The 16,084-nt window shown below is 37.0% G+C and overlaps 2 protein-coding genes across 4 annotated transcripts; both read right to left on the bottom strand.

Annotated features, from left to right (window-relative positions):
• Positions 1-576: 576 nt before the first annotated feature.
• LOC107592384 (T-box transcription factor TBX5-like) lies at positions 577-9,634 on the bottom strand. Of its 3 annotated transcripts, none has more exons than XM_016281880.1 (9): positions 9,021-9,634; positions 7,990-8,161; positions 7,297-7,391; positions 6,651-6,770; positions 6,085-6,232; positions 5,233-5,385; positions 5,054-5,145; positions 4,111-4,247; positions 577-1,149 (listed from the first exon to the last, which is right to left on the bottom strand). In XM_016281880.1, exons 2-9 carry the CDS (start codon positions 8,131-8,133, stop codon positions 752-754), a joined length of 1,287 nt encoding a protein of 428 aa, XP_016137366.1. In that variant the 5' UTR covers positions 8,134-8,161; positions 9,021-9,634; the 3' UTR covers positions 577-751. The 3 variants fall into 3 exon arrangements, with proteins under 3 accessions (XP_016137366.1, XP_016137367.1, XP_016137368.1); XM_016281881.1 differs by lacking the exon at positions 9,021-9,634 and adding an exon at positions 8,577-8,618; XM_016281882.1 differs by lacking the exon at positions 6,651-6,770.
• A 452-nt stretch (positions 9,635-10,086) lies between these two features.
• LOC107592351 (ribose-phosphate pyrophosphokinase 1-like) lies at positions 10,087-14,623 on the bottom strand. Its single transcript, XM_016281852.1, has 5 exons — positions 14,426-14,623; positions 14,089-14,213; positions 12,305-12,478; positions 12,017-12,176; positions 10,087-11,345 (listed from the first exon to the last, which is right to left on the bottom strand). Exons 1-5 carry the CDS (start codon positions 14,621-14,623, stop codon positions 11,253-11,255), a joined length of 750 nt encoding a protein of 249 aa, XP_016137338.1. The 3' UTR covers positions 10,087-11,252.
• Positions 14,624-16,084: the final 1,461 nt, after the last annotated feature.

Genomic DNA, 16,084 nt, shown 5'->3' with positions numbered 1-16,084 from the left:
CCTATTTTTTTTAATTCCTGGTGTAGTTGTATCTTGATGAAATAAAAAAAAAATCCTGCTGTAATGGTAACAGAGATTCACACATTTTTACCAGAAGATATTTGATACACATGTACACAAAATTTCACACACATATCATTGAAGACACAAGGGTCATGCAAAGGTTCATCACTGGGTTCAGATAAGAGGAAATTAAATGTTTTGTCTATTTTAAATGAAAATCTCTAATTTTTATCCTGAAATTCCATTAGTTTCCACTTGCTCCACAGTGACTGTGAATGCAAAAAAAACTTTCTTAGGATTAGTCACATCTTAAAATGCAAGTTTTAAATTAAAAACTGCTGTTAAAATAAAGCTGCATATACTGTATATGCTTGCATATATTGCATTATATTGGTTCTTTGTTGCTGATGTGTCATAAGTTCTTCACATAAAAAATTATAAAAAATGTTACGAAATATATAAAAATATTTATACCAATATGTGAAATAACAATTGCAGCTACTATATTGCAATTTGTTGAATTTTATTGTTATTTATTATTTTGATTAAAAATTATAATTTTAATTTGCCAGACCTTATTCACAACAAGGTAGAAACTGTGAAGCAAAACAAATGCAAACTTGTGATTTCAGGATAAAGTTATGAGTACATTACCACAATTATTCAGACTCTTTTTCCTTCTTTTCCTTCTCTCTCTCTCTCTCTCTCTCTCTCACACACACACACACACACACACACACACACTTGCTCAGCTTCCCCCGCACCAGCTGTTTGGTTGTTGGTTTTGGCTGAATGATCGATTGCAAGCATAAAGCGAGAAATCAGTCATCATGCAGTGTGACTGGACACCCACCTCACAGGTGTATTGTGGATACAGTTCCTGAGAGAAGTCAGTGGGGGGACCAAATGTCCCACCCATTTCTTTAGCTGAAGAAAAGCTTTGGTAAGTTGTGCTGTCTGTATATGAAGCCCACCTGAGGTCCTCCAAGCCCACCTGAGAGCTTCCATACATGCAAGGCTGGTGCTGTGTGGTGTCCATACTGCAGGGGGTGCTGTGCACAGGGGTCACCTCCGGAGAGAGCTGGTAGGTGAAGAGGTGGTAGGTGGGGTCATGAGTGGGAGGGGTTTCAGTGAGGGTGTGGTCACCTGCAGAGAGAAAAACAAACCTGTTTCAATCATTGCAGCAGAGACTTGGCAAATCAGCCCTGAAATGCTGGTTTCAGGGGAAGTCGTGGCCTAATGGTTAGAGAGTCGGTAGACCAAAGGTTGTGAGTTCGAGTCTCAGGTTGTCGGTGGGGGGAGTGAATGTACAGCGCTCTCTCCCACCTTCAATACCACAACTGAGGTGCCCTTGAGCAAGGCACCGAACCCCCAACTGCTCCCCGGGCGCCGCAGCATAAATGGCTGCCCACTGCTCCGGGTGTGTGTTCACGGTGTGTGTGTGTTCACTGCTGTTTGTGTGCACTTAGGATGGGTTAAATGCAGAGCACTAATTCCTAGTATGGGTAACCATACTTGGCCACATGTCACGTCACTCACATCAATGTGGATTTCTGCCTTAAAAGAGTTGCTCATTCTTTTGAGTTTACATAGTTTGTTGCTGCTTGCTTAAAAGACTGCCACAGAGCTTTTGAATTAATAATAGCATGAATGCAGAATGCCAAAAGGTTTACAGAGTGCTCTCTGCCACATACATAACAGGGTCTAGACAACAAAAATGCATGAGATTAAGGCGCCTATAATAAAACAAATTACATTGTAAGAAAAAAATATCTGTAGAAAAATGGAAAAGGAACTGGTAGTTTAAGGAAAGTTTATGGACAGTTCTTAAGTCCTACAACACAATACAATGCATTGCTTATTTTAAAATACAAGTAAAACTACTTAAAAAAAGCAATACAAAACATTCCTTCATAGTAACACCCTGTTTTACTGACCTCTCCGTTGAATTACATAACTGTTAATAGTTGACTAATACTTAATAGTAGACTATGACTTCTTAAATGTTATAAAGTATGGTGATTTATACTTTAGTTATATTACCTAGTTATATTTCGTATAAATCTGTTCCAATATGATTTTGTTACTCTAGTGACCCTGACTCTATTTGTGCCATTTAAATACTGTAAGGTACTTTTAATAAATAAATAAATAAAGTGGGGCAGTTGTGGCCTAATGGTTAGAGAGTCGGACTTGTAACCCAAAGCTTGCGGGTTTGAGTCTCGGTACCGAGGGATTGTAGGTGGGGGGAGGGAATGACCAGCGCTCTCTTCCACCCTCAATACCATGACTGAGGTCGGTGAGACCCTTGAGCAAGGCACCAAACCCCAAACTGCTCCCTGCAGCAAAAATAGCTGCCCACTCCTCCGGGTGTGTGTTCACAGTGTGTGTGATCACTACTCACTGATGTGTGTGCGCGCACTAGAATGGGTTAAAAGCAGAGCACAAATTCTGAGTATGGGACACCATACTTGGCTAAATGTCACGTGACTTTTTTTTGTCTTGTTAGACTTTCAGCAGTCTATTTAATGACTGGTTGTTTATATGCCAATGTTTAACTTTGTTTGGGTGACGTTACAACCATTATCAATCAACCCAACATTCTAGCCTCTCTCTCACTCGACAGGCAGAATTTTTTTTACGAAACAGATAATGGTTGCCAGTTCATTGACTGACTGAAAACGTGTTCATAAGAGTAATTTGCTCACGAATCGGATATCTCAATACAGTCTGTGTTAGTTGGGGGGAAAAACAAATACATTAGTACAGGAAAAATCAAATACAAGATAATAAATATGACAAAATGAACGAAAAGTTTTCTTGAGTGTTGTTAATGGCAAATTAATTTTAAATAATTTTTGTTGCATTTTCAAGTGAGAGAGTTAACTGTCAATTATAATTATGAATATTACCGGTACTTACAGAACCTGAATTAAAAAAAACTTTATTAAAGCTCTTTAAATAACAAACATTGTTTTTTTTAAAAAGCCCACAATAATTCAAAGCTGCATACAAGTAAAAAAAAATACAAATAATTCTGAAATATATTAAATCAAATTATAACTTACATTTTTACATTTAAGTAAATTACACAAGTAAAGTTTAAAGTAATTTAGAGAGTTTTAAGGCACTCATCTTTAAAGGTTCAATATTGTCAAACTGAAATTTCCTGATATTCATGATAACTGAGGTCTAGGTGCTATGTAACTACCATGTAAGTTTCAAAACAGTCAGTCCACAGTAAAATTCACACAGCCTGCTTAAAGTAGCTGTGATTTTTCATGAACCGTTGTGACTTCCGTAAAAAGTTGACGTCAGAACAACTCAGTCACCGCCTTCAGTCACAGCCCCGAGCACCGCCCACCGTCCCACTCTCCTTTTGCCAAGCCCCCAGACAACATCGTGTCCATGCCATTGCTGAGCAACGACAACACGGAAACATGTCGAAAAGGTTAACTTTAACCACAAACCAGATCGGCTGACCTGTAACGTTACACTCTCACTCAAAGGATGGACGATCTGACAGGATTGTTACTATGAGGTGGATCACACCTAATGTGTATAGTAAAGACAAACTCACCGTGTCTATCTAGTCATGATGATGTATATACATTTCAATTTCAGATGATATTTTAAGCTCCTTATGTAGCCGAATCTGCGCTGGTTTGAATAAGCCGCCGCCAGTTTCCCCTTTGTTTTGTTGCCTCCAGCTAGCGCTGTGACGTCGGCTGACCCTAGTTACTTGTGGTTGGCGTCATGCATCACTCAGAAAACAACAGGCCAATCAGAAGAGAGGCTCATGAATACTAATTAGACAGGCCAAAATCGACCTGATCTCAGCAGAGCTCCTGAGAAAGGAGCAGTAAAAATATATTGAGATGGTTTTTGGTACTTATACCGCAAATATATATTCTTAAGGACATCAAAACCTAAAATAAAACTCCAGAAAGGTGTAAAATATGGGACCTTTAAGGATTGTTTTTTTTTTTTTTTTTAATGCCACAAAGCTTGTAGCAACTTTAACAAATCTACATTTGTGAAAATAAAACATACAAATAATCAAAATATTATTACACAAAAAATCAACCTCTATTTTGCACCACGTACCTGAAATGTCAGAGCAGGTGTAGCCAGGACTGGGTTTTTGTGTCAAAGTGTATTCTGCCTGAGAGAGACAGGAGTCAGGAGAGGGTGGTGATACACGCTGCCTTGCAGTACTACGTGGTACAAGTGGATACTCCTTACTGTGGAAAAAGGGTCAAATAGGCATCAGATGCATTGGTTCCTACAGCAGAGGCCCAGACAAAATTTGAGAAATTAGAAAAAAGACGTTTTAAGAAAGAACTCAAAAGATATATTCAGAATACTTCAGAAGCTCAGTCCATCAGGGAACTTTTAGGGGAAGAGTCACAAAGCACTGCCACTACAGTTGATATATCAGGGTGTTAAAAGAGAGAGAGCAGGCTCATGTTTTGTATTGGCACGGTGGGGCGGCGAGGGTAACGGATATAATTTGCACAGTACTGATCGTTTCTAATTAAATTGCTAAGCTAAGAGACAATTACAGTAGCCAAAAATCTTTTCTATACTCCCTTTCCAATCTGACTCATTCCTCTTTCTCTCTGTTTTTCTCACTATCTCTCTCAAAAACGCATTTACTTAGACACACACACATTAGCCCTTCAGTGACCTCTGTGTGACAGTGTGTTGTGCAGCTCTGCTCTTAATATTGTTACACTATAAATATCCCTCTCTTGTGTGTCACATTCAATACAGTCAACATGCAACACAAAGCTTTGACTTTTATTCCTAAACCCTGCTAGTTAAAAGGACAACATATTCTCCGTGTATCTGAAACAACAACATCAGTGGCTATGAGATGCAACACATAATGACACGCAGGCACATAGAACACATAAATGAAGACTGAAAATAATACAGTACATTAGTGATTCATCATTACTTACATACAAACTCATGGTGCTGTTATGATCAACTAAAGTAAAATGTTTGCATGCGTATTAATATGTTTAAAATATGTGTGTTCCACCTTGGTGTACGGGACATGCGATGCAATTCGATATCGTCATTTCCACGGAAACCTTTAGCAAATGGATTATTCTCAATCTTCAGCTGAGTGATCTAAAAAAACAGAGGATTAAAGATGAACACTGCTGCTTTCTGCAAATCTATCCATTTATTTACTATCATAGGGGTCATGCTGCTTACTGTGTGGTTCTGGTAGGAAGTTACAGCGATGAAGGTTGTCTCAGGAAATGAGTGTGTGCAGAAACTTGTATTGCTGGAGCCAAAGCTGTTCCTCTCGTCTGCCTTCACAATGTGCAGGCGAGGCTGGTATTTATGCATGGAATTTAAAATGATCTGCAACAAATAACAGGAAGAGATTTCCTTATCAACACGTTGGTTCCATCAGGGTTTCTGCAGGTTTTATGAGGGCAAGATGTTTTAAGACCTTTTTAAGACCAAGCAAAGAAAATGTAAAGAACACAATGTGATCTATTAGCAACACTTCAGAGTTTGAAAATACAGCTTCCAATGGACCTCTACTACTTTTTAAATTGGTTTACAAAAAAAAAAAAAAAAAGAATACTTCTTCTCCCAACCTCTGTCCTTCCTCAGAACGTTTGTCTTGTTGTCCAGGGCAAATGTCTAAAGAGTCTTAAATCAAGATAGATTTACTTGAGACATGAGATAAGAAATCTTGTTTCTGTAAAATGTATAAAAATTAAGTGTTTATGAATTAAAAAAAATAATAAAATATCTTCATTTTGCATCTCAAGAAAATGTATCTCGATGTTCAGAAATATGTATTGGAAAACAAGACAAACGTACTGAGGAAGATATTAATTTAGCAATGCATACAACATTGACTTTATGAACTTTAGACTTAATTTAAGTCCTTATTTTATGGAAGGGTGAGTTTTAAGGCCTTTTAAAGACCCAAAGAAACCCTGTTCTATGTCCAGTTCAATCCAACTGAGGTGTAAACCAGTGGAGAGTTTAGTTATGTTCATCAGTAATTTAAATAACCAATTCAATTTGATTGGAAACATCACTGACATGTCCGAAAGGGTCCAGGTGGTTATTGGTGAGCTTGAGTTTCTGGAAAGAGACGAGCTGTCTCATCCAGTGAGCTCCTGAAGCCGGTGAGTCTGGGTGCACATACAGTCGGCCTGGAATCGCCGGCTCAGCTTTACCACTGATGGACCTGCAGAGCAGATAGGACATGAACGAGTTGGTCGATATAAAGAGATAAGGACTTTCTGTCTGCTCCACAATTCTGAGATAAAAGTTCAGGTTGTTATAATTGCATTGTTTTTGCATCATTTCACAACATCAACACACAACAGAGTTAATTTCTATTTATGCTATGCATACCTTTCTCTTAGCATTCCTCCATGCATTGATTTAGCTACACCTATCATTTTCATTCAGTCACTTTCATCAGCTCAATAGCCTTCCATACATTGATTCAATCACCAATCAAAATCTTTTTAATAAAATGTCTTCTTAATATTCATTGTTGAAAAAGAATCAAACATCTTTATAAATGTTTACCTTTCTATTAATTTATGTATTTTATTAGCATTATAGTTTATATAAATTATAATTTATTACTTTCTTACCATTTGTTATCTGCAAATTTATACCGATGCTCGTCGGCTGAAATAATGTCCATCAGTAAGATATATTTTGCTTTGGGGTTTAAGCCTGTTACCTTCACTTTGTAGCTGGGAAACATTCGTCTGTAAAAGATTAATGATCCATTAAAGAGCCAACAACAATAGTCAAATAATAATGATAATAATAATAATAATAATTTTAATACAATGGAGTATTGTCTTGTTTGTCAACATTTTCCTGCTCATTAAGTAAGTTAAGGATGTCATGACAAGAGGTCTTTTTTTGCAATAATGCAATCATTCTAATGTCTATCACACATAATTAGAGATATTAATTTTGCTTTATTTAAAGTGACCCAATAGTTAAAAACACAAGCAAAATGGGAATAGATTTATTTGGAAATGAATCAAACCAAAAATATCCTAATACAGCCAGCATGTTTGAATATGATGGCAAATTGTGCCGTTTCTCACTTTTGTCCTCCAGGGGCCGTTTTGCTCCCGCCTGGGGAATTTTGTGTTGAAAATAGTTTGGATCCACGAATATTCAATAAAAAGAAATCTATTTTCGAATAAATAATGAAATAATTATTGTGAAATAATGCACATACATTGTGGGGTAGAAAAAAATGAAAAAAGTGTCACTCACCTGCCAGCTTTGGTGATGATCATCTCCGTGGTGACATCATGAAATTTTGCCCACAGATCTCTCTCGTGCAAATAAACTTTAATCCCCTCCATACTCTGCGCGCGAGGGTCGGCAAAATACAGGGGGGAGAAATGCAAATTACTGCTGATTCTTTCATTTTTTCCCTGCCTAAATACGTTGACAAATACAAACAATATAATAACATAATATTTAAATAAAGAATGGGTTTGTTTTTTTACCAGTGTGTTTTTTTTTTTTATTAGTCCTTACGAATCATAATTGTGAAAACAGTTGTTAATAATATTGAATTTGATAGCAAATTAAAAAGATTCGCATGTACATTTTGGAGACAGAGGAAATGATCTAAATACACTACGTAGGCTAACATAAATAATGCACTCCTGTATTGAATCCTGAGTGTGATGCTACAAAATGTCGATTTGCTTGTTATATAAACATTATTAATTTATTTGTAAATATGCCATCTTCCTAGTGAATTTCCAATGTGCAATTAATAATTCCACTTAAAATAAACTAGACAGAAAGCATAATAATAATAACAATAGGCTAATAATAATAATAATACAATTATTACAATACAGTATTAGCCTAAACAAATATTGACAAAAATCTGACAGCAGAGTTTTGGCCTCGCATTCTCGGGTAGGCTGCATGTGCACAGTTATGGCTGACCTGTTGGGAGAGCTGAGTTTGCAGTGGCGGCGACCCGGTTTTGCACCGACCGTGATGTCCGGAATCTTTATCCTTCTCGAATTCCATCGCTGGAGAATCGCCGCCGGAACATGACTGCTGAGATCCGATCTCTAAATTCGCCATATCCCAGTTTGAGTTTAATTACGGTGAACTAAAAGATGCGCAATGGAAAATAGTACAAATATTTTCACCAGGTGATCTCCAGAATTAAATAAAAATTAATTAAATTTAAATAAAAATCCACACAAACTGTAATCAATTAATTTCTTCAAATGATTGTGTAACTAACAAAGTAATAGATAATATAGCCTATATTTTGCCTTGATACAATTATTTGCCGTTTCGCGTTTTCAGCTATTTTTGCGTTCGATGGAGAGAATGTTAGGACAGAACGCTGTAGTTGTTCATGTAAAACATTTATTGCATTTATTATATCTATAGGCTATGCCGGCTATCGGAAATTCTCGACTTGCCGCCTACTATCTTCATTTATTCCAACAGAATCGAATAACTTATTTACACTTTATATTTTCCTCGCATATACTTGGATTTTTGTTGTCTCTTACCTCATTGTTTTCCGAAAAACACCAGACGTAATTTTAAATTCGTCCCGACTGATTTGTTAGGCTATTTCTCCAAAAGGCCTATCATTTTTAACCTAACTGAACATAAATAAAAATATCTGCAAAAATAGTTGAGAGCGTTTAAATTGTGATTTTCCTCTCTTCTCAACCCCGTTAGCCTTCTGCCGTGTCTCTTTCTCCCTCCATCCATTCCCTGTCTGCCATTAGCGTGATGCCTTCGATGTCCTCGCACCTTTTTCATTCACACGCTCGTGACACGCCAGTCCAAACTCACACACGGCGACACGATTCACCATAAACACCCACATCGCGCGAACACCTCTTCTCCTCCAAGATAAATATGCTTGTTCCTGTGCTTTCCAAATACAAATACAAAATTGAGGAGCCGCCCTAAATAGCGTAAGAAGAGAAATTCGTAGTACTCACATATCTGGTGCAGAATTTATGCTCAGACTCCAAACTGTTCAGTAAATAATCAGCGATTGTCCGTCAACATCGTCGCGCGCTGCGGGGTTAAAAGTTGAGGAGGTCGGAAGGAGGTAACTAGGCGAGCGCTCTGTCCTCTCTCTCTTTCACCGCGCGAGTCCGTTTGTATTGGTTTGCTGGTGACAGAAAACAACATTCCCTCAGTAATAACTTTGGAAATATTATTTGATATATTTAATGAACGACCCTTGTGACCAAGCACGCGCGTTCTCTGTCACTCATATAAGCTACTCCACATTACTTCGAAACAGGCTTCCATAAATAAGACAAGTGGATGATAACAGGATAGCTCGCAGTGCGGAGCCGTGGGAACATTGCTAGTTAAGATAAGACGGTAATCCCGCAATGGTGTAGCGTGATAAAGTCAGGACAGACAGCACGGTGAACGCGAGCTCGACGCTGTGCTCGAGACGCGTCGGTATTCGGATAAGGGTCTGTTTAATGTGACTCTGACAAAAGGCACGATCATTTAGCGAATCCGTTTCCTCAAATTACTTAAATATTAACGCCTTTATTATGGTGTCTGTTGAGTGACGGACAGGTAAATGTATATCTCTTCGGATTCAAACCATTTGCAATAATTTTCTAAACATCATCTGTTTACCGATATTGGTAATGTCTTTTAAATTACGTTAAAACATTAAAAACGTTTTTACATTTTATTTTCTTTTTAAGTTACGGAATTAATTATTCTTATTTTACGAAAGTCTGCCTTGCAACCTGTAAAACTAAACAATTGCGCCACCTAGCTAGTGCGCTAATGTATTACCACAGTGTTACTACAGTTTATAAACGTTTAAATCCGTGCGATATGGAAATATCAAATGAAATATTTCCAAACTAAATATGTGCCGTGTTTTCGAATTTATGAATTAAGAAAGGCCATTTAAAATATATTAAAAACTGTACAGAAATCATTCAAATAAAATACATGAAACATCTCAATGCGAAAAAAAGATAATTATTAAATTGTATAAAAATTGAACAATTAGACCACAAACGGGTGTGCAGTTTATACATGAAATACTTTACTCATCATTCTGCATTCAGATGAGATACAATCGTCAGCATCTTTCTCCTTCATTAAGGCAAACGGCATAGACCTATCAAATCAAGCTGTCATCTCACTTACTGCTCCAGTGTAAGCTGTAGGATTGTTAAGTGTATTATCTCGGTTCTCGCTTAAGTAGCATGGAAAAAGAAACGTACTCAAACCAAACACACTGACCCACACAGTTAGAAGCAAGAAACAACAAAAATATAGTTCAACAAGCTGATTGTTTGGGCCAATTCTACAGTAGCCACTTAATTAGGATTTAGGTGTGTCTTCAGTCAAATCTAAAGGGAACTTCACAGATCTGTGTTCACAGATCAAGCAGTCAAAAGCGCTGCGTAACTGTAAACATGAACATAGATATAAAAGAAACATTTTATCACAACTTAAAAATGTGACCTCATTTTTCCACCAAGATCTTGGTTTTCATCCTGTCAAAAGACCCTGAAGAGATGAAAATTAATAAAGTAATGAAGAAGAAAAAAAATCTACCTAAAACTGAAACCTGAGAAGAGAAACAAATGAAGAAAAAAAAAATCAGCTGCCATAACAATGGCAATCTAAAGGGGCTTAACCCATATTCTATTTCAATCTACCACATGTTAGTAATTCGATTCTATAACTAAATTAAAGTGTTACAAAAGTCATAAACATCTATCGTACCTTTAAGTTACACAAACTTCAGAGCTAAAACATAAAAAAAATTCCAGTATTACAGGAGATTTTTCATTATAAGCAGGGGTTGTCGTCTCATTGGTTTTAAATGGTTTCTAAGGCAGAAAATAACAGACAGCAACGTTCAAGTGAATCCTCAGTCTAACATGCAGGTAACATTTATATACCATAGAGTGATGGGTGAAATGATGATAGGAGTTGTTACATATCACAATACTCTTGGAAAATAGGTAAGTCAGCACATGCAACAGAAAGAGGGAACTGTGTGTTGCACAAAGGGCTTTCATTCACGGTCCAGAATATGTCTTCAGTTAAATGGTGCATGTATGAGACTCTTACAAAGGAACATGGCTTAACAGAGCCAGCAATGGTTCTCCATCATATGAGTTTGTACACAGTGATGGCATGCGTGAAGACATGTTGTCTGTACGTGTGTGTATATGTTATAAGGGGACATGACTAAACAAGTATGAAACTGACTCCCCATTATGAGTTCGCCTAATAGCTTCAGCCAGGATCATAGAAATGTCGATCACCTGGAGAGGGAAAGAGAAATAAATTAGTTAACATGCTCTGGGTGAAAAAACTGATCTGAAAAACACCCAAATCAGATATAATATTCCAGAAGGTAATACCAGATTACAGTTCAAAAGTTTGGAGTTAGTAAACTTATTTAATTTTATTTAGAACGGTCTATTAATCCAAAAAAATTCTGAAAAAAAAAGGCATCACCATTTCCACTAAAATAGCACAACTGTTTTCAACATAAATGATAACAATAAGAAGTTTCTTGAGCACCATATCAGCATAAAAAATTATTTCTGAAGCATCATGTGACACTGAACACTGAAGTAATGGCTGCTGAAATTCAGCTGTTTAATCACAAGAATAAATTATATTTTTAAATTGTTACTTTAAAATCTGATAATATTTAACAATATTCCTATTTTTTAGTGTATTTTTGATAAAATAGTATGTTGAACTAAATTTTTTTTACTTTATATATATACAGTGGGTACGGAAAGTATTCAGACCCCCTTAAATTTTTCACTCTTTGTTATATTGCAGCCATTTGCTTATATATAAATAAATAAGAGTTTAATATCTTAAATGCTTTTCAATTTACTGAAAACAGAAATAGATTAAAAAGAAATTATGACCCAGCCTTAAACCACAACATCATTCTCTATAAGATAAATGTCTGTGCCTGAATCTTGTTGCAGTGTTTGATTTTGTCCTCCTGTGGAATTGTGTTGGTGACCACAACTGCCTCGAAGTTGGCATTATTGATACGAGAAATGGCTGGCCCAGAGAAGATGCCATGAGTCAAGATGGCATACACTTTAGTGGCTTCCGCAGACACCAATCTGATAGAGGACAGAGACACACAAGCAATTAAACACAGAGGCATGAGGCCTGACAGATTACCAGGATAATCATGAAAGCGCATATTTGTTTCAGCATGAAAGTGATTGTGTATCATGCGTGTCCTCACTTGTCAGCCGCGTGACATACTGTCCCACACGTGTCTGCCATGTCGTCTACTAAAATCGCCACTCGGTCCTTCACGTCCCCAACCAACACCATACGATCCACCTCATTGGCCTTTTTCCGCTCCTTATGGATTAGGGCAAAGTCCACATTCAGGCGGTCTGCGATGGATGTCACTCTGATAAAATGAGCACATAATTCTTAAGTAACATTCTGCACAACAGTGGGAAATGACCATGGATGCATTCAGGCTTCTCTGCAAGTGTCGCAATCTCAGAGAAGCCACATGCACAAAAGTTACAGTAAAAACAAGTACAAACACCAGTGTGCATAAACTCACTCACTCAAGTGTCTTAAACTGTTACAAAAGGGGGCGCTGTAGTCAGTCCATTTCTCAAGAAACAAATCACATGATGTAATCAGCATGATTAAATTAGCCCAGCTTTAAAAGACTTCAAAATGATTTAAATAAAAAAAAGCCCACCACTATAATGTACAGCTAAAGGTTTAGGCCAAGTGAGTGTGTTAGCCAAGTCACACACTCACACATAACCACAAAAAAACTGACATTTCCTTACCCTCCACACCTAAAAGAGTAAAACACACTCACTTCCATCGTCTTCAAGAGCCTGATCAACATTACAAACTACAATTCTCCAGGTTTAACAACCTGAAATGGTTATGCTGCTATGAAATCAAATGATATGTAATCCAATACTCATAAATATGATAAAGCACTTTTTTTAAAGACTTTTTAAAACAAACAAAATGTGAGAAGGATACACAAAGAGAAAACAATGTGAAACAAGAGTGACAGTGAATGAAAAAAAAAACAAAAAAAAGAGAATGGTTCTCATTCTTCTCATTTTGTGAATTATTCATTTATACACACAGGAAAACTGTTTCTGTAAAAAATTCCATCTAATTCACAACATGTGCATACAGACTCCAATTTGTTCTTAACCTTGTTGTAATCTCAATGAATGTGGAGTACTCTAAATTGGCCACAGTGTGTCTGAGGTTAGCCATTTGTATAAAACACACCCAAACCATTTCCATATAAGGGGTTTCCGCACAGGCTTTAGTCACTCTCAGCAAATCTGGAAAAATTAGGCCACTTTTTTTAAACTGGTGATAAAATGTTTTATATATATATATATATATATATATATACAGTGGGGCAAAAAAGTATTTAGACAGCCACCAATTGTGCAAGTTCTCCCACTTAAAAAGATGAGAGAGGCCTGTAATTTTCATCATAGGTATACCTCAACTATGAGAGACAAAATGAGAAAAAAAATCCAGAAAATCACATTGTAGGATTTTTAAAGAATTTATTGGTAAATTCCTCTGTAAAATAAGTATTTGGTCACCTACAAACAAGCAAGATTTCTGGCTCTCACAGACCTGTAACTTCTTCTTTAAGAGGCTCCTCTGTCCTCCACTCGTTACCTGTATTAATGGCATCTGTTTGAACTTGTTATCAGTATAAAAGACACCTGTCCACAACCTCAAACAGTCACAAATTATTTAAAGATTTAATATCTATGAATAATTTTTCATCATAATACGTTTATAAGCCCACCTAGAGTAAATAAATTTTATGTATGTGGTGTATCAAGTGTTCCTTCATTTTTTTTGGTCAATTTAAATAAAAAATAAAAAAAGATATTGATGAACCATGATTTGGTCGTAAAAACCTTTGTAAACACGTTCACATTTGTGTGTATGTACGGCTAGTGAACGAGACCCAGTGTTTTGCAAAACAGAAAAGGAAAGAAAGCACACCTCTTGGCTCCACCAGCATCAGGAGAAACAATGGTGCAATTCTTCCATTCATTGATATTTTCTTTTATCCATTTGAGGACTGCCGGCTCAGCGTACAAGTTATCAACTGGGATGTCAAAGAACCCCTAAAAACAAAAAACAGATAAAACACATTCACTCGAAATCATACCATTAAAAAAACGCCACTGTCCAAGTCTCATAACTATAAAATGCTGAAGAAATTTAAGGCCCACCCAGTTTTATTCAGGCCTAACTGTAGGGTTATGCCAGTCATCTCAGTTCGTGAGATAAGGGCGTTTTGAGCGTGTTTGGAGGAAAGGCGAAGCCCAGTGTGTACCTGAATTTGAGATGCATGTAGGTCCATGGTGATGATGTGGTTAAAGGAAGTGCCATGGGCCTGGTGCCGGTTGTCTACTCTGATTCGGGTCCGTCCGCGCAGCAAATCCACCAAGTGCCATCGTAACCCCGCCCACTTCAGTGTTAAACACGCCCATAAACTGCGGCGCGCGTCAATTTCGGGGCTATGATTGGACATATGTCTGGGGGCTGGATGACTGGCAGCTAAACAGACATATGCGCAACACACTTTATGATGTTCCAGTTTACAGTTTCAAAGAAGGGTTCCAGCGTTTCACTTCGTTCGTGCACACTCGGTCAGTGGTGTGAAAAAGTGTTGGCCCCCTTCCTGATTTCTTATTTTTTTGCATGTTTGTCACACTTTAATGTTTCAGATCATCAAACGATGAGTCGTTGCTGTGCTCTTGGGGTAATTTTGGTCGGCTGGCCACTCCTGGGAAGGTTCTCCACTGTTCCGTGTTTTTGCCATTTGTGAATAATGGCTCTCATTGTGGTTCGCTGGAGTCCCAAAGCTTTCAGTTTGGCTTTATAACCTTTTCCAGACTGATAGATCTCAATTACTTTCTTTCTCATTTGTTTCTGAATTTCTCTGGATCTCAGCATGATGTCTAGCTTTTGAGGATCTTTTGGTCTACTTCACTTTGTCAGGCAGGTCCTATTTAAGAGATTTCTTGATTGCGAACAGGTGTGGCAGTAATCAGGCCTGGGTGTGGCTAGAGAAATTGAACTCAGGTGTGATAAACCACAGGTTTAACAGGGGGGCAAACACTTCTTCACACAGGGCCATGTAGTTTTGGATTTTGTTTTCCCTTAATAATAAAAACCTTCATTTAAAAACTGCATGTTGTGTTCACTTGTGTTATCTTTTACTAATATTTAAATTTGTTTGATGATCTGAAACATTAAAGTGTGACAAACATGCAAAAAACTAAGAAATCAGGAAGGGGGCCAACACTTTTTCACACCACTGTATACAGTTTAAATATAAACAGACATTTGCAATGACCCTATGCTTCATAAATCATGCAAATTATGTTTCCAGTGCAGCTGGTTTATCTAGTTTTTTAGTTAAATTATCTGGTAGCAATAGTAATTAGGGCACTCTAGTGGTAGCACAGGTGTCGCCTTGTCCGTTTGGTTTGGTACCAGACTAGCTACGCAGAAAAACTATGTAGAAAATCAGAGAGTCGCTAAAGCCTGATCTAATTAAAATTTGTTCACGTTTCCACAAGCAAAAATGAGACAGTTCTGAAACAAGTGATCAAAAGCTCTTTTAATTAATATTTATTCCATAAACATGATTACAAAACTCAGCAAGTTACCAATATTACATTTGTCACCATACAGGCTTGATCACAAATATTTCAACTTTTGTGACAGATACAACAAAAACAAAATACTAGAATAATTTACATGAAAATCTATAAAACAGCAATGAGATCACAAATTTGTGTTATTGTTCCACTGTCTGTTTTCATGGTTTCTTTTTCATCTTTAAATTAATATATATATTTTACTAGAGCACAACACTCTTACAACAAGATTGGTCCAATTACAAAAACTCAACAAAGAGTCATAGCTTGCTCTTCTCCTCTCTCCTTTACAATAGTTTTTTATTTCTTTTTTATAGTATTTTCAA

Source organism: Sinocyclocheilus grahami, unplaced genomic scaffold (assembly GCF_001515645.1).
Source record: "Sinocyclocheilus grahami isolate Dianchi unplaced genomic scaffold, SAMN03320097.WGS_v1.1 scaffold152.1, whole genome shotgun sequence".
Lineage (NCBI taxonomy): Eukaryota > Metazoa > Chordata > Actinopteri > Cypriniformes > Cyprinidae > Sinocyclocheilus > Sinocyclocheilus grahami.
The sequence above is the reverse complement of the archived record's forward strand: the minus strand, read 5'-3'. Positions and strand labels throughout refer to the sequence as shown.

What these genes read in the sequence shown, in the direction of transcription:
- LOC107592384 (XM_016281880.1), bottom strand. Translation starts at nt 8,133, where the DNA reads ATGGCGAATTTAGAGATCGGATCTCAGCAGTCATGTTCCGGCGGCGAT. An exon ending in AAATTTGCAGATAACAAATG is followed by an intron (nt 6,233 to 6,650) that starts GTAAGAAAGTAA and finishes TCTGCTCTGCAG; the next exon opens with GTCCATCAGTGGTAAAGCTG. An exon ending in CTTCCTACCAGAACCACACA is followed by an intron (nt 5,146 to 5,232) that starts GTAAGCAGCATG and finishes CTGTTTTTTTAG; the next exon opens with ATCACTCAGCTGAAGATTGA.
- LOC107592351 (XM_016281852.1), bottom strand. Translation starts at nt 14,623, where the DNA reads ATGTCCAATCATAGCCCCGAAATTGACGCGCGCCGCAGTTTATGGGCG. An exon ending in TACATGCATCTCAAATTCAG is followed by an intron (nt 14,214 to 14,425) that starts GTACACACTGGG and finishes TTTTGTTTTTAG; the next exon opens with GGGTTCTTTGACATCCCAGT. An exon ending in GATGCTGGTGGAGCCAAGAG is followed by an intron (nt 12,479 to 14,088) that starts GTGTGCTTTCTT and finishes TCATTTTATCAG; the next exon opens with AGTGACATCCATCGCAGACC.